Source organism: Oratosquilla oratoria, chromosome 30, assembly GCF_046742065.1.
Source record: "Oratosquilla oratoria isolate Oo_2021 chromosome 30, ASM4674206v1, whole genome shotgun sequence".
Taxonomy (NCBI): domain Eukaryota; kingdom Metazoa; phylum Arthropoda; class Malacostraca; order Stomatopoda; family Squillidae; genus Oratosquilla; species Oratosquilla oratoria.
This window is the reverse complement of record NC_134806.1, coordinates 2,716,260-2,740,034: the sequence shown is the minus strand read 5'-3', so window position 1 is coordinate 2,740,034 and position 23,775 is coordinate 2,716,260. Positions and strand designations below refer to the sequence as shown.

The following is a 23,775-nucleotide window of genomic DNA, read 5'->3' as shown; positions in this document are numbered from 1 at the left end:
TATACACTTGTCACGCGCTAGCCAAGGTTCGAGTCCTTAGCTGTACCACGTTTCAATTTCTGCATGTATGTCTCCTCGAGTGTCTCGATGTTGATGGCTTAGAATTAAAGTTAATTGTGGTTGATAAATATATATATATATATATATATACAGTATATATACAGTATATATATATAATATATATATATATATATATATATATACACACACACATATATATAAGCTTTACCTGATTATTATCGAACATAATTTTACTTTCCTCCCATAATTTCCCAACCAAAACATAAAAAATTATTAAAAAGAAATACACAAGTATTACATGCATATCTGTGAAGTATGTACTTAAGCATTTCCACATGTGCAGTGCTGTATTTTTATACACTGAATATGGCATTATACACACCCTTAAATATGATCAGTTGCGAAAAATTAAGAGAAATTAAAAAGCTGAGAGAGAGAGAGAGAGAGAGAGAGAGAGAGAAAGAAAGAGAGAGAAATGTATAGCGCGAATACATACACCCACTCACACACCTTCTACGTAAGACTCCTCGCTGAGACAGAAAACAACAAACGTCCAGCTAGCGTGCATTCACACCGCTCCAAGAACCTGCTGCGGCTGGTACTTACCATACATTTTCCCTTCGTCAGAAAGGATAATCTTGCGTCTCCCGCAGGGGGGGTAGATAGCGAGGGCCTCCTGGAAGGACTGCTCGATGTCGGGAGACCAGACTCCCTCGGCGTCTGCCCCCCCAAGGTCCTTGTCATCCTGTAGAGAATTGACTTCATCTTCATCTCCTAAGGGCTGCGAGAGAGGAAGAAAAGAAAATGAGAGGTTAATATGTAAATATATCAAGAGTGCTAATCTATGTCTACGTATTTTGTAGAACGGCAATAAACAGGTGAATATATTATAGGGTGACATCATCTAAGTGCATCTTTGATATCTAGATAGATTTTGAAGAAAGGCAAAAATAATAAGAATTATAAATAACATTAAATAAAGGCAACAGGTGAATTAATAAAACAAATTTAATCAAAAACAACAAAACGCCAGTAGAAGGGTCTCTTTTGTGCCTCTATTTCACAAACCGCCAAGAAGCGCTGGTTAAACTGGAGCCCACAACAAGCCCTTCATTACGTCGTCACTTCGAAAGACCTTGACGTGTCCCCGAAGTACTTCGCCCGTTACTGGGACTCGAACCCTTGGCTACGAAAATCGTTACAAGGCAAGGACGCTAACCACTAAATCAGGGGTTCTTAATCTTTTAATGCAGCGACCCAAAATCCTATCCATACCGACAATGGCAACCCATACCTTCGTAAACATTCGATTTCAATTTCAAGATAATTGCAGATGTTGAGAAGATTTCTCACATCAACCAAATCTATGTTTCTATAATGTTGTCCTTAGGTGTTAAGGACATAGGTACTCTAATACAGTATTATTATTTATAATAATATTTTTAATAGGCGATCCATATTGTTCAAATATACTTTGATGAATTGCCGCACGCAAGACTTGTTCACCAGGTTCCACAGAACAACTACGCTTTGTTCATTTGAACTTCCAAGATGTTCTTCACACATGATGATGAATAACGGGTCCATAGTTCTCCAGTTACGTTGAACATTATTGTTATTATTTTCTTTTTTTCGTCATTTTTGGTCGCTTACGGAAATGTTAAAAGAATGTCAACCTGACCTATTGTTGTCACCTGACCCTGGGTCAAACAACTAGAGATCAATAAAGTACCTGAAACAGGTACGAAATTGGTAGTCGCGGTGTTGGAGTTCTTACAATACAGAGAAGCGTTACGACTAAAGCCTCGTTGACATGGAACTAGTTTAGTAGTCGCTAGTACTAGCTGTAAGTTAACTTAGCTAACGGCAAGTCAGTGTTCACACTAGGATAGTTTGGAGGCAAGTTGGGTAACTTTACGTTTACATTGGGCAAGTAGAGGGCTAGTTTACAAGTTGCTAGCCCTAGCGGCTACTAAACTAGCCCCGTGTCAACCAGGCTTTAGGCAGCCACATGTATACACACTGTACATACATGCCGTGTATACATTAAAAACACACAGCTTATTGGTATAGTAGTTAGCGTCGTGGCTTATCACGTGTCAGGTCCTGAGTTCAAGCAATTTTCACAGATACTGCAAACCGTGTGTGTGTGTGTGTGTGTGTGTGTGTGTGTGTGTGTGTGTGTGTAAGGTTACACACAACATTACACCTAGATCGGGCCATGCACAAGCTCCGAAACATAATAGGTATTGATCACGGGTCCAGCACGTGATCCAGTACCACACAAAAACACAGCGGTAGAATGGATGTGTATAATTAAAACACTAATTCATGAAGAGGCGCCTCCAAGCCATTTCCATTGACATCTACTATCGCAGTTTGCAAGTCAATGTATGAGCCATACACCCTCTATTAACAAGGTGAGGTAATTAGACATACAATAATACACAACTTCATATTGTTAAGCATGTAAATACATACAAATTCCGGGGACGAATCGACCCATTATTTGATGCTGTTTAAGAATATGGTCATTGAGACAGACACCTGAATATAGTCCGGAAGTCTTACCGGATCTTTCGGTCCGTTCTAGATTCGATGATCCACGGAACCGGGACCTCATACCCCCGGGAAATAAATCATTACCTCCCGGATTCTTTATAAATCAGTACAGGAAACATTTCCGTTTCCTCTTCCAACAAGACCACCACGACCATGGTCGCGCTACGTCAAAAAAAAAAAAAAAAAAAAAAAAAAAAAAAACCCAAAGCACATTGGTTTCATACTACAAGCAATACTACCGGTCTGCGAAGCAATATATGCGGGCTGATTTGCATGGAAAAAGCACAGCAAGGCTAGCTTCAGCTTCACGACAGTCTCGGAGCCAATAACCAAAACGACCCCCATGAATATGGATGCTCCGAGAGAGAGAGAGAGAGAGAGAGAGAGAGAGAGAGACAACCCCACCAGCCTCAGCCGCCCAATATCCACGCCCACGCGCCCCCGCGCACGCCCAAACCAGTCTCGAGGTACCAGCTTCAATGCTAAGTACTACAGGAACGATATGTAACTTTACGAGGTCGTAAGAGTCGCTTTGGTCGTAAATTTGCGACCCTGAGGTCTCTCGTAGCTACCTGTGAGATATTAACCACTGGAGTACTTAGGAGTGGAAGGGAACTGTACACAGGTGAGTCGATACACAGTTGGTAGAGTTCCCGGCCGCCAACACGGCGGTCCGGGTTCGAATCCCGCCCAGGGCTGAAGTAATTTCAGTATCGCTGCGCTGTAGGTTGTTACTCCAAATCTCGTGGGCGAGGAGTTGGGGGTTGCGTATGACCCATAGATAGGTCATACACGAGCTTTGAGCTCTCTTCCGGGAGGGAAATAGCTGCCGATCACGAGCCCAACACGTGATCTAAAGACCATGGTGAACATATGTTAGTTCAACATGCACGGACATGTTTACGTCTCAGAAGAACTCTAAATACAACATTAAGTACGAATAAACAACGTCACAATTTTCCTCGTCTTTGTTGTACAAGATGGCCACGAAGCAGGTGCTCACATAACCTTTGTACTTAAGAGTAGGCATCATTTATTTCTCTCAGTTCCGCGACGGACTTTGTAGATTCAGTTCTGACTAAGGGTCGGGGATTTTTGTGTGATTAAGTGACGGCTCCTGTCCTGAAGAGTCGCTAGATCAGTGGTTCCCAAACTGGGGGAAATTTGAACCTACCAGGGGGGAAATAATTACACTACCTACTAACTAAAAAAAATCTCAGATGAATTTTCTCATGTCTGAGAGAGAGAGAGAGAGAGAGAGAATGTCTGTTTAACAGTATATATGTACATTTGAAAAATAAAATAGTAAATAGTCACAGTGTGTTTTAACTACTCTTTCCCTCATACACGTGAAAGGGGGAAATCTGGATCGCTGAACTGGGTGCAAGGGGGAAATGACAGAAAAAAGTTTGGGAACCACTGCGCTAGATCGACCGTACTCCCAGTTATACATCATAGTCTATAATCAGCAATAAAACAAACGAATAAATACAAATAAATAAAAAAGGCGAGGTTTGACAATCTTCTCTTTTATGTCCGTTCACATCTTGATATTCTTTTACTTGTTTTCGGAAAAGACAAATATTACGTTTAAAGTTGCATGGGACCTGAAGTCCATCGGGCTTTAGGCCCAAGGCACCAATGGTCAATTTGATAGAAAAAAGGGCCAAAAACCCATAGGACCTAAAGTCCACTGGACCTAAAGTCCACCGGACCAAATGTCCTCTTGACCAAAAACGCACCGGACCAAAAGTCCACTTAACCAAAAACGCACCGGACCGAAAGTCCACTTGACCGAAAAACGCATTGGACCCAAAGTCCACCGGACCAAAATCCCACCGGACCAAAAGTCCACCGGTCGAACGGTCCGTCAGCTTCCTCTTCGTTATTTTTCTAGTCCCATGGGACCTGAAATCCCTCTAGTGGGAGTGACTTGTATCGAAATAATTCTACTGAAATGTCCACACCAAGTTTTACATCACCGAAAGGAGAAAAAAAAAAAAAAAAAAAAAAAAAAAAAAAAAAAAAAAAATGAAAAAAGTAATGAATACATAAAAGAAGAAATGAAATACAGAAAAGAAAAAGGGAAAAATGACGAAAGAACGCAAGTAATAAATAAGCAAAATAGGCGAATAAATAAAACGAACAAACACGGAAAGGAATACATATGTAAGTAAATAAATGAAGAAAAATGTATATAAATTCAGTTGACTACTGCTGGTGCTCGGCATAAGCGAGAGGGAGAGAGGGAGAGGGAGAGGGAGAGAGAGAGAGAGAGAGAATCAAGAAGCCTCAATAAGCGAACTATGACACACACAGGAACCCCTCCCCCAACCCCAACCCAATAAGTGATGTCACGTTCAAGGCCACTTTAGTCATGACCATATCCAACAACCCCAAAAAGTGATGTCACACTCCGGGTCACTTATTCACCGCCATTCATGTCACTCCTGACCCTTAACATGGGCATCAATAAGCCACCTCAGATTTTATTATTTCATTCTGGCTAATCATAAGTGATTTTATTCAGTTAATTATCTTGCCAATATCTTTATTCTTTCCCTAGAAAAAAAAAATCCATTTTTAGTCCACTACTAAACAAATACCTTTCCTAATTTCTTTTATGTATCACACAAGTGTGTAAACAATTGCCACGATACTCCTGCAAACTTCTCCACGTCCAATACACCTAAGCTTGCTCCACCTGCCATCTTGTTATCTATCCTGCCAATTCCTCTTAAACTCCTTTATTTCCTCTACAACCTTCTTCACTCCTGTTTGCTCTTTCCGTTGTTTTCCGAGTTTTGTCTCACTTGCCTTCGTCCGCTTCCAAGCACCACATCTTTGGATCGTATCTGGGATTATACACTAATTGTGTTCTCTACATTCTAGTCAATCGGGCAGGGAGTGTCTTGCGTCCTTTCCACATTCATTTATTTTCAGTTAATTGAGAGGCGCCTTATTATTTCACCTTCATAGTTAACCCGTGCACACGACCCGGCCCAGGTAATGCCACTGCCTGGAGCTAAATAATGTTACCATTCCAGCAATACGCAACGAAGACTGGAACCAAATGGAAGTGCCAGAGAGGTCAACAACACCAGACGCCCTTTCCCCTCAACCTTCCTCCCTCCCCCCTAACTCCCTATCCCCCCCCCAGCACTCCCTACGTTCAATTTCATGCCGCCCTTAATGCCTGGAATCCGGGAACGGCCCTATCGAGTGTCAATATTGGGTGGCCAAGGTCGCCTCCTAGGCCCATATAATACCGAAGAAGACGACAAGGGCCCAATATACGCCACTAATAACATTTACAATGGCCCAATACAGCCCCTGCAACGACTCAAGTTAATTATCAGTCGCCAATGACGTTGGCGGAGTCTTCTTCTATCCCCCCCCCCTTCCTTCCCCCCCACCCCCCACCGGTACATTTCTTCCGGTTGCCTACCCGGCCCAGGTTCCGTCCCGGCCGGGAATTACCCCTTTCCCGGCCTCCGGACCGACGCTAACTTCCCAATTGGTCTATTTATCACATCTACTCCCAATTCGTCTACTCACAGTATCACCACTTCAATCCCTATTAGCCTACTTTTGTCTACTCATACTGACTTACCACTGTCAACTCTAACTCTTGGAAGAGACAATCAACAGTACAAGAGAAGGTTTATTCTGGTGAAAGTTTGGTGATTCTTAATACGAGCGGTGACATGGCAGTAAAGGGATCAACATTGATAAAGAGATTTGTCCTGTTGAAGACACCCACCGGATAGCCTCGCTGGACACTTTCATAAAAATAAATTTCGGAGTCTTGCGTTCGATATAATCTCCCTTAAGGTGTAGAGAATATGTTTCCCCCCGGATGCGTTCTTCGCCGGACGCGTTTCAATTATCCGGAATGGTCGGATAATTGGACCAAGAACCGCTCAACGACCGCCGGGGCGAGCAGTCGCCGGAATATTCAAATACGTTCCCAATCTTCCGGTACCTGAAGAACGAGTTTCAGAGTACACACACACACACAAAGGGAATATACATTTACTTTTTCAAGGATGAGAATTAGTTCTGTTGCTGTGGCGCATTGCTTTCGTCCTCACCTTGCACGCCGTTGGTCTAAGTTCAAAACCATTTTTTGGGGGGGTGGGGAATGATCCCAGCCTTACAACAGAGGGCAATTATATATATATATATATATATATATATATATATATATATATATATATATATATATATATATATATACATATATATATATATACATATAGTGTGTGTGTGTATGTGTGTGTGTGTGTGTGTGTGTTTTGTACATCTGTGTGTTTTTCTTTTATTTTTCCCTTAAACCTCAGACCCCACAGGACAGCAGCCATGTTCGGCCATCGTCCTCTGTTTTCATTCTTGACTTGGGTTCAAACTTGGCACTGTTGTCCCAAAATCTGGGTCGGAAATTCTGTTGCCTTTGAAGAAGAAATGAAAGAAGAAGAAAAGAAGAGGAAAAGGAGGAAGAAGACGAAGAGGAAGAAGAATAAGAAGAAAAAGAAGACGCAGATGAAGAAGAAAAAGAAGAAGAAAATGAAGAAGAAAAAGAAATACAAGAAGAAAAAAAAATCTTGACCAAAGAACAGAAACCATCCGCCCGCGCTGGCAGGTCGCTTCCAGAAAAGCCTTTGGGACTCCGAAGCCAATGTACCTCTCCTGGAATGGCCCTATTTGCTAATCCGCGGATCCAATAGAGGACAGTTTCCGCAAGAATTCGCGGCCAGAGAGTAGCAACAGGGCCGTTCCCACATTCACACCCCACACCCACCTCTATCTTTTCTCCATTCATTAGACGTGGCAACAGGAACGAGATGGTGGAAGAGGCTTTGGTGGGATTCTTGGTGTTAGTGTCAAGTCTGCGAGAATTGTGTTGTTGTCCATTGGAGGATGTGTTGGAAGTGAGGGACACACACACACACACTTAGTCCCTATTATTACACAATCAAGACACCTTCCCACCACACACACACACATCAAAAGACTATACACCGAGAGACAATACACCAAAACTAGATCAGGTACCGATAAGACAAAGGCGGACCCTTTCACGCCCACCCACACCCCGGAGGCCGCCCCAGGAGGACAGGTCAGCGCCAGCCCTGGAGGAGGAGGAGGAGGAGGAGGAGGAAGAGGACCAAAGCGAAGGGCGAGATCGCGGCCACACGGCATGGCCTGGAGGGAGCTTCGCAAAACGCGTGGTAAACTGGCCCGATGTGCTGTACACCGCTGGTGTGAGGTATGAATAAATAAAGGTACACGCCACTCGGGCCCTTACAGTTCCCGCGCCTCCTCCTCCTCCTCTTCCTCCATTCTGACCCTGGACAGTGCGCCCAACACACTATGTCGATCCTAGTCTTTCTAGGACTTTTTCCAATCCGTCCTCTCTCCGCCTCCTCCTCTTTCTCTTCTATGTCCTTTGTTTTCCTTCATAAGTATTACCTCCTTATCGCCTTCTCTGTCACTCCCTCCTACCTCCCACCCTCCTCCCTCCACTAACATCAAATTAGGTCTGTTTACATTGACGTCAGGTGATTTTTTTTTCAAAATATAAAAAAGGTTTTGTAATCCTTCTCACTCTTATTCGTCTTCAGTCATAAAACACGAGATAAGCAAAACCTTTTGGGTACATGGCAAGGTTATGTATACAAACCCGTACAGTCCTTGTGTGCGTTTGTGTGCGTGCACACACGCGTGTATAAACTTGCGCATGCGTAATAGGCTAGGTCACCCCTCCCTGCCTACTGACCTCCCTTCCCACCCCACCTTGGCCAAATGTCCAACCATTTCCCCGTTTTCTGTTTTTTAACACTTCCCGTTTTCACTCTGCTTTTAATGTCATTAGTTTCCGCGATGTTCCTTTCACAAGGGAGGTCTTCTTTGACGAAGAAGATTCTTTATTAAGTCTTCAACTTTGGCTTCACAGGTGCACATGTCACGTGTACACATACACACACACACACACACACACACACACATATATACACGTAACACGGGTTAATATGGTCATTCATAGACTAATTAGGCTTCAAGGAAGTTCTTACTCTATACTTAATTAAAAAAATTGAATGTTAATATAAATATGACTTGGGGGGACGTATGTATTTGTGAACGAGTGTGTAATACATACACCAAAGATTCATTTTCAAGTCGTTTATTGTCATGTGTATTTTTTCAGAAGTGCTACATTTTCAACGTTGAAGACGAGAATGGGGCCCACAGAACTCGTTACTGGGGCAAATTGACCTAATCTATCGAGTTTTGTTTCGAGTGGGATGGCGGGGGTGTCTGCATGGGAACTGGCTCCGGCGCGTGAGTGAAGTAACGCGCTTCCTGGCGTATACCCCCCCCCAATTGATGATAATTTTACATGAGCTCAGAAATTTACCTTACAAAGAGAGGCTCAGGCACCTTAACTTACACTCTCTGGAAAGACGCAGAGTGCGGGGTGATCTAATAGAGGTGTTCAAGTGAATCAAAGGCTTTAACAAGGGTGACGCATGCAAAGTCATCATATTAAGACAGCATGGCAGGATTCGCAGTAATGGGTTAAACTGGAGAAATTTAGATTTAAGAAGGAAATAGGCAAGAATTAGTTTACTAATAGGGTGGTCAACGAATGGAATAGACTTAGTAACCATGTAGTGAGCGCTGAAACTATCAGATGTTTTAAGAAACGGTTAGACAACTTTATGGATGGGGATGACAGGTGGTGATGGACATGGAACTGCCTAGTGTAGGCTTCATGGTCTCTTGCAGTCTCCTTCATTCTTATGTTCTTATGATGATGATGACAATATGTAGGAAAATATTAAGTATTACACTGACAAACCTTTACAGTTCATTCTACTGAAATACTTATGTTTTACAGGTACAAGGGGCTTATGGACGTAATTACTAAAGACATTAGGAAATAACTATATTAGTTATCCTTAAAAGTGGCAGTATGCCGACAAGATTGACGAGATAAACACCATATGAGGACGGAGCCTTTATTTGTACGATGTTTCGCTTATTACAGCTTTTTCAAGTACTTGAAAAAGCTGTAATAAGCGAAACGTCGTACAAATAAAGGCTCCATCCTCATATGGCGTTTATCTCGTCTATATTAGTTATGGGCATTACATCACAAATGGGGAAACTAGGCCAGCTGTGTGTGTGTTTTGGGGCATAAACTAGTCACATTGTGTATTTTAATTAATTTTATTTTCCACCTCCCTTGGAGAGGTCGCCCATTTACTGGTGAAAATAACTCACACACACACACACACACACACATATATATATATTTCCACGTTTGATTTGCCTTTGAATACACTTGATCATATTTTGATATCAATTTAATATGTCTATGTCTCGAAGAGCTTGCAAAGCCATTTCCAATTACACAATAATATTTTTCTTTGTATTTGCAAAACCCAAAAAAACATCCAAAAATAATGTGGCCCCTTTACTGTATTTCCGCCACACACACACACACACACACAGACACACACACACACACACACACACACACATGTATACACAGGATTCGAACCTACTCACAACTTATGATAAATAATACCATTAGGAGTGTCAGCTACCACTTATGGTTATGACATCAAATGATTTAGTACTGGTTGTGATGATGATGGTGGTGGTGGTGGTGGTGGTGGTGGTGGTGGTGGTTGGTGGTGGTTGACCTTTGGACGGCCACACGAGCGCCAGTAAATAAAAATTGAACTCAATAATAATTATAAAGACAGCGTCTGATTAGACCAGTCCCGTGCTGTCCTACCGGGGCGGAGCAAGACCGGTCCGGAACTGGTCCACTATTTGACGCACACAGTGTGGTGGTGGGGTAAGTGGTTCCAGAAATAAAACTCAGCGGGGAGGGAGGGAGGGAGGGAGAAACAAAGGCAGAGAGAGGAGAGAGGAGAGAGAAAGAGAGGGGATGAGAGAGAGAGAGTAGAGACAGACAGACAGAAAAACAGAGGAGACAGTGAGAGAAAGAGAGGAGAGAGACAGAGATAGACACATGAGCCATAGAGAGAGAGAGAGAGAGAGAGGCAGATAGACAGACAGAGGAGACACAGAGTGAAAAAAGAGAGGAGAGGCAGACAGACACAGGAGAGAGAGAGAGAGAGAGAGAGAGAGAGAGAGAGAGAGAGAGAGAGAGAGAGAGAGAGGAAGGGGGGGCCCCAAGAACCCTCCACAATATCCACAATGTTATCCACTTCGAGATGAAGAACACGGAACAGGATTAATGTGTTGTTAGTGGGAATAACAGTGAAGAACAAATTACGTTTCACACAACAGGCAATGGCCGACGGGAACTATAAAAAATTAACAATACAACAACCAGGGCATACTCGCCTTCTGCACACACACACACACACACACACACACACACACACACACGTACACATCAAGTGTGGCACGTGTGTATATATATATATATATATATATATATATACACACGTTACACGAGTATATGTACACTCACTCACTCAGTGTGTGTGTGTGTGTGTGTGTGTGTGCGCATGTGTGTGTACGTGAGAGAGAGAAGAGAGAAGAGAGAGAGAGAGAGAGAGAGAGAGAGAGAGAGAAAGACAAACACGCACACAGTGAGAAAGCCAGAAAGTGAGAGAGAGGGATACAAAGAAGAACAGACACACACACACACTAACACACACACACACACACACACACACACAGGGAGAGATACAAAATAACATGAATGCATTTAACCTAGCACAAACCCCGTGACCTAAGATTACTCTTCACTATAACAAAACATTGACACTTTCCATATCTGTGAATTCTCTGCAGGTCCAACATACGCTAAAATAACAATATATCTTCCACACACACACGAACTTTCGAAATTCTATAACTGAACATAGCAACTGGAACAAGAAAAAATATTCTTGGCACTGAACGAGACCAGTTCCCAAGAGACATCCCAAAGTGGAGACACCTAAGCTGAACTGTTTTTCGAAATTCATCTATTATAATTAAACATTTCGACACTGAAGGCTTACAATAGATGGGTCTGATTGAGTCAGACGATTTCATTCATCTATTATGATTAAACATTTCGACACTGAAGGCTTATAAAAGATTGGTCTGATTGAGTCAAGACGATTTTATTCAGTGGGAGGAACGTTTGTTAATCGAGTTTAAGGTTTAATCTTTATCAACATTATGGTCGGTACTGGCAACGCACATGTATCATAACAACATATACAGTGTGAAGGGACTGGCCCAAGGAGATCCGTTTTCTTTGTTACTCTCATGTGGTTCCAAACTCACGAAATGGACTCAACAACAACAACAACACAATGACACCCTCTAAGTTTTTAACAATTTATTTTTGGATCCAGCCCTTGTTATGAACCAGGAGGTCTCCTGATTGCACCAATTATTATCGTAACTGAGTAGGCGAGAGAGAGAGAGAGAGAGAGAGAGAGAGAGAGAGAGAGAGAGAGTTTGTCAAGCCCTATATCGATACTTATCAAGGGTAGGTCGTATAATCAGGCTTCATGACAGAAGCTCTACGCTAAACCTACTTAGCATGCCATCACCTTCAACAATCTATTTATTATCATCATCACCTACATCAAATACCGTCAAGTATATTCTACTCAAATGCCCTGCTGCTTCCTACAATCTATTTGTTAATGGTATCTAAATTCAGCCCCGCCCACCTGCGCTCTGATTGGCTACAGTGCCCCGAGCGGCGTGATCCGACTAATCAGGTGTCAATGTAGGCGCACAGGGGAGGAGATTGTTTGGAATATAATATGTAAACGGGCAAGAATTGATTGGTCATCCATAACAGGCTTTGGAGTTGACTTTGATTTTGCTAATGCATCTTCTGCTCATGAATCCCATTAAACTTCAGAGAGAGAGAGAGAGAGAAGAGAGAGAGAAGGGAGATAGGGAGAAGAGAGGGAGAGAAGGGAGAGAGAGAAAGAATGAGAGAAAGAGAGGGGAGAGAGCGGCGAGAGAGGGAGGGGAGAGAGAAAGAGAGAGAGGTGAGAGAGGGAGGAGGGAGAGAGAGAGAGAGAGAGAGATTATTTTTTTTTTATTAATTTATTACGCCAAGGCGTCAGTCAGTACATGGATATACAAGCACAAAATATTAATATAATGCATCAGATGGATACACAATCAATAGCAGTACAATGCATATGAAGAGAGAGAGAGAGAGAGAGAGAGAGAGAGAGAGAGAGAGAGAGAGAGAGAGAGAGAGAGAGAGAGCGAGAGAGAGATAGAGAGGCGAGAGGGGAGAAATAGAGAGAACCCAAAATACAAGGGACACAAATACAAGATCAAGCATTTAACATTTGCAAACATCCACGCTGTTAATCACATTTAATTTGCTACTGCTTCTGGAACAAACAAACAAACAAACAAACAAGCAACCCAGCAGAACACCTAGCTCGGCGCTCGCTCCAACTTGTGCTAACCTAACACGCTGACTCCTTAGTTATCATCAGAGGTTAACTGGGATTAATGTGGGGGGTTTGTGGTTTACAAAAAATAAAAAATAAATACACACAACTCGTGGCGCAGTTGGTGGAGTTCCCGGCTGCCACTACGGAGGTCTGGGTTCGAATCCCGACCAGGGATGAAATAATTTCAGTATCGCTACGCTGCGGGTTGTTACTCCAACTCTCGTGGGCGGGGAGTTGTGTGTGTGTGTGTGTGTGTGTGTGTGTGTGTGTGTGTGTGTGTGTGTGTGTGTGTGTGTGCGTGTAAGGTCACAGCATTACCCATAGATCGGTCATATACGAGCTCTGAGCTCTCGTTCGGGGGGGGGGGGGAATAACTGTCGATCACGAGTCCAACACGTGATCCAAAGACCATGGCGGAGAGAATGCATTGTTCTCAACGCTAGTCCATTTTCCACTACGGCTGGCTGCACATCTGCAGTCATGACCATAAAAACTATAGCCTGTACGCCATGAAGAATATGTTAATACAGCTTTAAACTCTTCCATACAAAGGTACTATTATGAACAAAGATACACACACACACACACACACACACACACACATACACACACACGCGCGCGCGCAGGCCATTGTGAATAAGCGTGTAAGGTCACAACATTACCCATAGATCGGGCCATATATGAGCTCTGAGCTCTCATCCAAGAGGGTAACAGTTATAGATCACGGGTCCAGCACATGATCCAAGATCGTGGTGAATCACACACACACATACACCGCGAGCGTTGCTCCTAATATATTATACATATATATATATATATATATATATATATATATATATATATATAATATATATATATATAATATCTTCCCCAACAGACAACAATCAGTATCTATAACAATAAGCATGTGAACCAATCTATAGAACTACTACAAGGTGACAAATATGTGGCCACACAAATCCTGACTATTAATAAACACGCCACGTGTTTACAGAAATGAAAAAAACTTTGACATAACATTTCTATCAGGATTATCACAAATTAACAACACCTCGTCTTGTTTTTTTTTTCGTAAAAAAGTAAGTTTGTATGGAAACTACTCGCCCTGTAGTTTTTAACTACATGCATGGTCACAGCGTGATATAGGATAGGAAAGAAGCGTTAGTAAAATACAGCCCACAACAACAACAACAGGCGAGTTTAGTCTCATCAAATCACAGGGTATGTTTGAAGCCTCGTTTTTCTAACATATTCAAGAATATACTATAATATGTTTCTATTATGATTTTGTAACACATTCAAGCTCAGCTCCTTGATATTCTAACTCACAAGGACGCTAATCACGCTATGAACATGATCTACGATCCAAAGCCTCTTAAAACAAACAGTTAACAAAAAATAATAATAATAACAGCAAAGTATTTATCTTTTTTATAATTCACTCGAATAAATACCTCAGTCAATATACTGTCTTGTCTTCCAATTGTTTATTTTGAGTTCCTTGTTTCATCTATTCATTTATTTATTTACTATTTCTTTGCATCCGGCCTCATTAAGGGACCACAGGTCTCCTGATGCATTCTCATTGCATCTCGTTGTAACTACTAATAATTGGTGCATCTGAGATGACACATCAAATATTAATTACTTTCCTGGATATTAACACACTTTACGATTATATGTAATACGTCACTTCGACTTAATTATGTTAGATCAGGTTCTGACAGTTTGTCATAAATATATACTGACGACGTAATACACGAAAGTGCTCTGCTCCGGTTGTTTTTCTTCATAGTGACCTGGCATATATATATATATATATATATATATATATATATATATATATATATATATATATATTGAGACATTTGGACAGACTGACGAAGCGGAAGTAGGAAACACAGGAGTCTGAGCTTATTCCTGACTAGTTTCACAGGTATGCTTTCTCAAAGTATACTTGGAAAACTAGTTAGGAATAAACTCTGCCTAAGACTCCTGTGGTTCCTACTCCCATTTACGTTACACACACACACACATAATTCTACGAGTGGTAGGGTGGTGAGTTTAAACGCCAAGAATACGTTGAAGTTTAAATACTGACGCTTCGTCCAACTAGTTCTTCAGAGTGTACACATATAAGACTCTGACAACTTATATATTCACACAGATCACCCCGTTCCTCCACGGTCAATGTTGTTGTGATCGCGATTTCGTCTGGCTTCTTAGAGAATTAGGCTGCTTATTACCCTCGCTAACTTGACAAAACCGTCCCTCAACATAACACTACATATGTTCATGAACAACCAAGACTATGTACGCCAACCCAACTACACAACACAACACAACACACACGTAGTTTAGATAAAATGAGATATGGAGACGGGACCCCACGAGCGTAGCTCTCCTTCCCGTGAAATACAACTAGGTAAATACACACACACACACACAGGACGTTCTAACCGTTCAAGATAATTTAAATAAGGATCAAGCTATTGTTTGACATTTGCGCAAATCCCATCAACGCAAACTATTTACATTTTTTCATATCAACTAATATTTTTGCAATTCCAAAAATGCCTTCCGGATAGTGAGCAACTCTTTCATCTTGTGCGTCTTTAAGTCTTTCATTTCATAATCCTTTCGCTCACAAATAAATCCAATTGTTTACAGACTTTTTGACCACCCAGTAAGAGAGAGAGAGAGAGAGAGAGAGAGAGAGAGAGAGAGAGAGAGAGAGAGAGAGAGAGGACAGCTAGGGGAAAGGTGGTTCTTATACCAGCTGGCTACATGCGTGGGGTCCCGCACACGCACACAACGTTCCACCTAGCAGCCATCTGAGGCCAACACAAGAACCATCTGCACTAATGCAACTAGCAATGGTAGCATTGTTCCCATTTAGCCATATTGATTTGGCCAAATTCATTAACTCATCTTAATGGGACTTATTGTCAACAGCCAAAGGGGAGGCTGGTGGCATTAATTTGACCAAAGTCCAAATTGGGCGACACAGAATAGACCAAAAACCTAATTCAACGAATTGGGAAGTTGCAAACCCTAATTTGGCGACATGAAGTTGGCCCAAGTCCTAATTTGGCGAAATGGGAATGAGCTAACCCCAATTTGGCGAAACGGGAATGAGCTAACCCTAATTTGGCGTAACGGGAATGAACAAAAGCTAATTTGGCGTAACGGGAATGAACAAAAGCTAATTTGGCGAAACGGGAATGAACAAAAGCTAATTTGGCGAAACGGGAATGAGCTGAATATAATTTGCCGAAATGGGAATCTGACTGGTGGCGACGGGGGGAGCAGCATTACCCATTTTCTATGATGATGACGAAGGCTGGAGTCGAATCACAAGAAAGATTATCCGGGACCTTCCAAATAACACCTCAATGTTCTTCCTTCAGGTCTTCTTCCATATGTACGAGGAGGAGGAGGAGGAGGAGGAGGAGGAGGAGGAGGAGGAGGAGGAGGAGGAGGAAGAGTCTACGTATCTCCACCAAATGCTCCCCAAAGCTGGATAACCGTTGCTCGCTATTCCTCCCTCCCCGTTCGTGACTTAAAATGACACGAGAATCATTATTCCCATTTCGCCAAATTCTCAACTTCACCAAATACAAATTTGGCGAAATGCAACTTGACAGAGCGTGATTTGGCGAAATGGGAATAATAATGACATATGCATATTACATAGAGTAACAAAACATAAGATCATAAACATACACACACACACACGTGTGTACACACATACACAAGCACCTACCCCCATGGCGTACCGTGAGAATCATTCCCTTCTCACGTGTTCGGAACAGAAAACGCCCGTGAGATTTTCTCTCCCCATCGTACCCAATCTCCCTTCCATCTTCTGAATACTATTGTTTGGGGTTCTTGGCTCCAATCCGTTTACTACAAGTCAAACAATCAAGGCCCCTTGACCTTCACGCTACGAGACTTTCGAGAATCAGAAGGAAAACAACAACATTTGTTCCGATGTAGTCGGCTTTGACTTCGTCTCCGTTAACCAATGTCAAAGATATTTATCGCAAAAAATATTGTCTTCCGGTTTAGATCTGAGTTAAATCTTCAGTGAAAATAATAATAATAATAATAATAATAACAATGATGATAATCACGATTGAAAATGTGAATAAATGCATAAAATTGGAAACTGGTTCTCGATGACCCAAATTACAAGAAAAACACTGCAGTCGTGGGCAGGAACTTACGGTGGTATTCTTAGAAAAAATCTTTCCTTATACAAATCTTATAAATCCTTGGAAGGGATTTTCTTCTTCTTAAGAATACCACCGTAAGAATGTTACAGTGGTATTCTAAAAAAAAAAAAAAAAAAAAAAAAAAAAAAAAAAAATATATATATATATATATATATATATATATATATCCTTATATAAATCCTTGGAAGCAAAATATTTTTTTTTAAAGAATACAACCTCAATTTCCATCAAGTTCCAGAACCCAGTCAACCCCGGACACGCCTAAATACTTTGTTCTGGTTGGCGTCAAAAGATTCTATTGAAGACGAAGAACCTAACGCCAAGAAGTAAATACTGAAACTACGGCTGAAGCCGTCTCCACTGGTCTATGATGCGCTTTGGGGGTTGTTGTGGCAAGTAACAATCACTTTTGGGAATCGGAGAGAAGTGCAGGATTCGAACCCACGACTAAGCGAATACGAGACCAGCACGCTTCCGATGACGCCACCAGAGGAAAGCCCCAAGTCTTTAAAGATTTTGTTTAGGTTGTCGCGATTGACTTCCTGCTCAAGGTGGTGTGGTGCCCTTGAGATATTTTGTTAAGGATAACGTCATAAGCACTAATCTAATCAATTACAGAAACGTTTGAAGGTTGGTTTAATTGCAGGTTGTGTTTAGCTCAAAGACAAAGGTACGAATATACACACACAAATTGAGAGAGAGAGAGAGAGAGAGAGAGAGAGAGAGAGAGAGAGAGAGAAAGAAAGACGTGTGGGGGGGGGCTGGTGCTGCAGAAGCTAAATTAGCTGCATTGGAACAGCGCCTTCATGAAAACAATCATCAGTGCCAGTGTTCTAAGTCTGGGATAGCTTAGTAGGTTAAGTTTAGGTTTGGTAGGTTAATGTAAGATGGTGGTTGTGGTGGTGGTGGTGGTTGTGGTTGTGAGGCCTCAAGGTGCAGTGAAACACTGACAGAAGTTTGTCAGAAAACCAAGGCAGTCACTAACACACAAACACACACACACAAACACACAAGTGCACAGAAACGCCCCCCCCCACTTTCCCCCCTCCCCTATTCTCTTATACGGGGAAAGTGATGGGAGAGGGTATAACTTGAACACATTTTGTAACTGCTGCATCTATTTACAACAAGCGCTCTGCTTCTACCGTCTCATTAACTGCCATACTTGTTGCAGGTAGTGTCTATGTTGTACAAAGGTGTGCGGATTACCTGGCCTAATCAATACACTGTGAGGTGGCCCGTGTCAACGCCGCTCTCCTCCTCCTCCTCCTCCTTCTCTTCCTCCACCTCCTCCTTCTCTTCCTCCGCCTCCTCCCCCTACTACTCTTCCTCCGCCTCCTCCGCCCTCTCCTCCTCGTCCTCATCCTTCTCCTTGTTTGTATCCAAACTCTTCCATTTTCTCCTCCTCCTCCTTTTCTTCCTCCGCCTCCTCATCCTACTCCTCCTCCGCCGTCTCCTCCTCGTCCTTTTTCTTGTTTATATCCAAACTCTTCCATCTTCTCCTCCTCCCTACTCCTTCTCTTTCTTCGCCTCTTCCCCTTACTCCTTCTCGTTTCTATCTAAATTCTTCCATTTCCTCCTCCTCCTCCTCCACTCAATTTTCTTCGCTTTACCTTCCTCCTCTCTTAGGCCGTTCCTCCATCTTCCTCCTCCTCCTCCTCCTCTCCGACATTCTTCCTCTCTTCCACTTTGTTCATTCTCGGCCATGTTAACGATTCTCTTTCTTTCGACTTGGTACACATTTCTTTTCTCTGGTCTTCCGGTTCCACCATCATCGGACACCCGACCCCACCTTTCCAGTCGTAATCCTTCCTCATTAACTGTCACCCCATCCCTCCCCCCACCCACCCCTTCGACAAGGTCCTTCCAAGACTCTTCTTTCCCTTCCAGAACTCCTTCGGTTGACGTCTTCCTTCTCTTCGTCAGACTCTTGGGGGACCTTCCTCTACACCCCATCCCTACCTCCCCCCAAAGTCCTTCCAAGACTCTTCTTTCCCTTCCAGAACTCCTTCGGTTGACGTCTTCCTTCTCTTCGTCAGACTCTTCAGGGACCTTCCTCTAATGGGATTTACTGTGCCCTTCAAGTGTTCTTTGTGGATGTTCTTTCCCTTCTAAGTGCACTCCACCCTTATGTGATCATTGTCCTTGGATTTTCCCTTTGTAATATTACATCCTTTCCAAGCGTCTCTTGTAGTCTTCTTCCCTCCTTCACGTTCCCTTTGTAGCCTTATTACCCCTTCAGAAGTGTCCTTGGTGACCTTTCCTTACACCTTCCCCTCCTTCCATCGTCTTCGACTCATTTTCTCTCACGATCCTTATTTCGAGAAATCATGCAGTCAACCTCTGCAGTGTAGACAAAAGCTTATGCACATACGCGCTCCCACTGACGCATACTTTTAATGTGTGTGTGTGTGTGTGTGTGTGTGTGTGTGTGTGTGTGTGTGTGTGTGTGTGTGTTCACTCTGGTCTTTTGGATCACGTGCTGGACTCGTGCTTGACAGCTATTTCCCTCCCGGAAGAGAGCTCAGAGCTCGTATGACCGATCTATGGGTAATGCTGTGACCTTACACGCACACACATCCCCAACTCCCCACCCACGAGAGTTGGGGTAACGACTCGAAGCACAGCGATACTGAAATTATTTCAGCCCTGGGCAGGATTCGAACCCAGACCGCCGTAGTGGCAGCCGGGAGCTCTAACCACTGAGCCACGAGGTGTGTGTGTGTGTGTGTGTGTGTGTGTGTGTGTGTGTGTGTGTGTGTATGTGTGTGTGTATTCAGGGTTAAATGTAGACATGTAAACCACACTTTTTGGGTGGAAAAATCTACTTCATCTCGACATTTCTTCAAACTTCTTGGAGTCTATCTCTCCAAAACCAACCGGATTGCATACAAATATAAATGTTACAGTAAAAGTTTGCGAACTCTTTCACCCCCACCCCCACACACACGTAAACAAATCACACACACGAATCGTCCTCTCCAGAGCTACAAACAAATCACTGAGCAAACAAGGGCAAAATCGCGTGTAAACAAGAACCCCAACAAACGCACAAACACACGTAAGAAGACGCACGCGGCGTTCTGTTGTGTTTACCTACCCCGGGAACTGCATACAGGAAAACGCCAAAGTGAGCAGCACACACACACACACACAGACACAATCCCCAACAGACCAGCGCCAGTAGACGAAAGTGAAAAACTTACAACAGCGGAGGAAGCACAATATAGCCAAGGGAATAATACACACACACACACATTCTCTCTCTCTCTCTCTCTCTCTCTCTGTGTGACACCTATGGACTGGAGAATGAGGCTCCACACACACACACACACACAACCACACACACACTTCGTGGCACAGTTGGTAGAGTTCCCGGCTGCCACTACGGTGGTCCGGGTTCGAATCCCGCCCAGGGCTGAAATAATTTCAGTATCGCTGCGCTGTGGGTTGTTACTCCAACTCTCGTTTGGTCATATATGAGCTCCGGGCTCTCTCGGGATGGAAACAGCTGTCGATCACGAGTCCAACACGTGATCGAAAGACCATGGTGAATCACACACACTTTCTCTGTCACATACATACACGCACACATTCACTCACGCTAATATACCCTTACGGACCAGATCCACGCTCAAACTGAAACTTTTGTTTCTATTTTTAGACCTTCAGAAACTTCCTTCTACCTCGACTCAAAGTTCTCCTTATTACTCCACCTCTAGAGCGATACAATCTCCTAGGATAGAGGCGCTGGTGGGTTTTTTTTCGAAATCATAATTGTTGCCTCGATTTTAAAGGATTGAAAAAGACCCACAGCCCCAAGGAATCTGGCAACGGTTACTTGGTACCTCATAAATCCCACTGGGAAGATACTTTGGACCCTCTGGTTTGTATTTCTGTGTCGCCGGTTTGCTTTGTTCTATCGCACAAGAATGAACAGTCCGGTTATACATTTCGAGAACAACAGAGAACAAAACAGGCCAGAAAAAAAAAAAAAAAAAAAAAAAAAGTTTGCAGGAGTTACGTGGCAGACCCAACCGTGTGAGTCATGGCTGACGTTGAGGTACGTCTTCGTCTCCGAAATGTCCGACAGTTGACTGACTGACAACTGACTGACATCCTGCCTGTTGAACACACAGGCACTGTTACTGTACATGTTCATGTGAACAGTGTTGGTCTCATTGAACTGTGACGTTCATCACAAGAGTAGAACACAGAACAAACAGACGGTGAAACAAAGCTGGAAGTGGCACAGAACCGAACAGAACAGAACAAAAATAAAAATAAAACAAATAGGATAGGAAACAAACAAAATATACAAAACCAAATTAAAAAAGTAGAAGCAGAAGAAGAAGAAGCAGAAGAAGAAGAAAAATCAGAATAAGAAGAAACAGAAGTAGACATAAGAAACAGAACAAGAACGGAAAGAAAAAGAAGAACATAAGAAAAAGAACACGAAGAAGAAAAAGCAGAACAAGCAGAGGAAGAAGAAAAAGAAGCAGAAGGAGAACAAGAAGAAAAATAACCAGAAACATAAGAGGAACAAGAAGAATAAGAACAACTAGACGCAGATCGAGACGGAACAGAACAGAAGGGCCATAGAGTCGAAAACACGGCAAGAACACAACGAAGAAACGTCCGTAAGATCCGAGACCAGCTTGAGAAGAACAACAACAATAACTGGAAAGTCCTTGGAGACCCAGCTCGACCAAACACAAGGGTTGGCTGACCTCACACCACTTCCAATACAAGCGGGCACGCACACACGCACACACACATACACACGCACATACATACACACACACACACACACACACACACACACACACACACACACACTGCGGTCACTTTTACCGTTATAAAAAATAATAGTGAAAATTATATATATATATATATATATATATATATATATATATATATATATGCAAAGCAGACCACTTGGAAAAAAGAAACTAACGAAGCAGAGCGCTTTCGTAAATTACATCCAGTGGAAAAAATAATTTTGGCACTGGATGTAATACACGAAAGCGCTCTGCTTCGTTAGTTTCTATTTCCAATTGGTCTACTTTGCATAAGTGAACACACGTACCCGTGTTTTTATTAGCATTTATATATATATATATATATATATATATATATATATATATATATATATATATATACACACAACCTTGACTATTGTTGATGACTCCTTATTGTTGTAACAATTGACGCCATCGTCAAGACTCCCAGTAATGCCAACACTCCCTCTACGCCTTCCACCACTTGTCCTGACACAATACCTTCGCAAGAAACGTTGTCAGCTCCTCCTCTTCCACCAATCTTTCCAACACACATAAACATTTTTCTCCGTGTCTCTTAGTCTTTCCAAGCCCCGGTGTGGAATCTCATAAACAATGCAACTCTTCCACCAGAGAACATTACTACATACGCGCGCTAGATCCATTAAGAGGACTGCCAACACCACCACCCTGCAGTGTCACTCACAATACCAACAGTGCCAACAATGGTGTCATGGGCCATTAACTAACCCCCCCCCCCCCCAAAAAAAAAAAAAAAAAAAAAAAAAAAAAAAAAAACATACGCACCAAAACAAACTGGAATCACTACCGAAGTCTACTCACCAAAACAGACGCCAACCACCACCACCACAACAGTCCCCATCTGCCCATGTTCCCATTATTTTCATCACGATAACATTTTCTTACTCGTAAGAACTCTTCAGGGCTGTAATTCCGTTTCAGTGACTTAACAATCCCGTCCTTACGACATGCTATCTGGCAATAATCCCCGGGAACGATGTCAAAATGAAATGAACGCGCGTGTTACGTCACACTCCTAACATACCACCCTAATAAGACCGGAAAACAGCGATACGGGACTGTCCACAGGGATAGAAACGCTGGTAAACTAGTCAATAATAATAATAATAATAATAGTAATAAGACTCCTAATACCATACGTGAATTCCGACACCCCCTACCATATACCAACCTAACACACACAATTATACAATGAATGCTTATGATGTAATAACCAAATAGGGCATCGTTACTTGCGGCAAAGGTTGAAGGAATGGCGGCTCGAATCCTGCAAACGGTGAAGTTGAACCAAGTTCATTAAAGTCGACGCTACAAAGTCATCTGTAAGGGGCACCGTCCTAGCCTTCCGATGGGAGGAGTTTGTGACGTTAAACCATATCATTAATGCAATTATATATATATATATATATATATATATATATATATATATATATATATATGTGTGTGTGTGTGTGTGTGTGTGTGTGTGTGTATACTTGGTACTTTCCTGAAGAGGGCTATAGCTATTAGCCGAAATATAGAAGCTATACTTTTTTCTATTTTTCCTCTTATTCCGACTGTGGGTTCTTTGTGTTTATAATTTACAAATGTGCTATTACATTTTGTCCAAGTGATATAAATATATATATATATATATATATATATACAGTATATATATAT

General features: G+C 42.4%; 1 protein-coding gene across 5 annotated transcripts in view; it reads right to left on the bottom strand.

The window, feature by feature from the left end:
- The window catches only part of sd (TEA domain transcription factor 1 homolog scalloped), a 385,386-nt gene that overhangs the window by 136,131 nt on the left and 225,480 nt on the right, over positions 1–23,775 (bottom strand). For all 5 annotated transcript variants that reach the window (XM_076212427.1, XM_076212426.1, XM_076212429.1 and 2 more), the window contains one exon: positions 628–802. In XM_076212427.1, the coding sequence (XP_076068542.1) occupies positions 628–802 (175 nt within the window). The remainder of the gene's footprint in view (positions 1–627; positions 803–23,775) is intronic.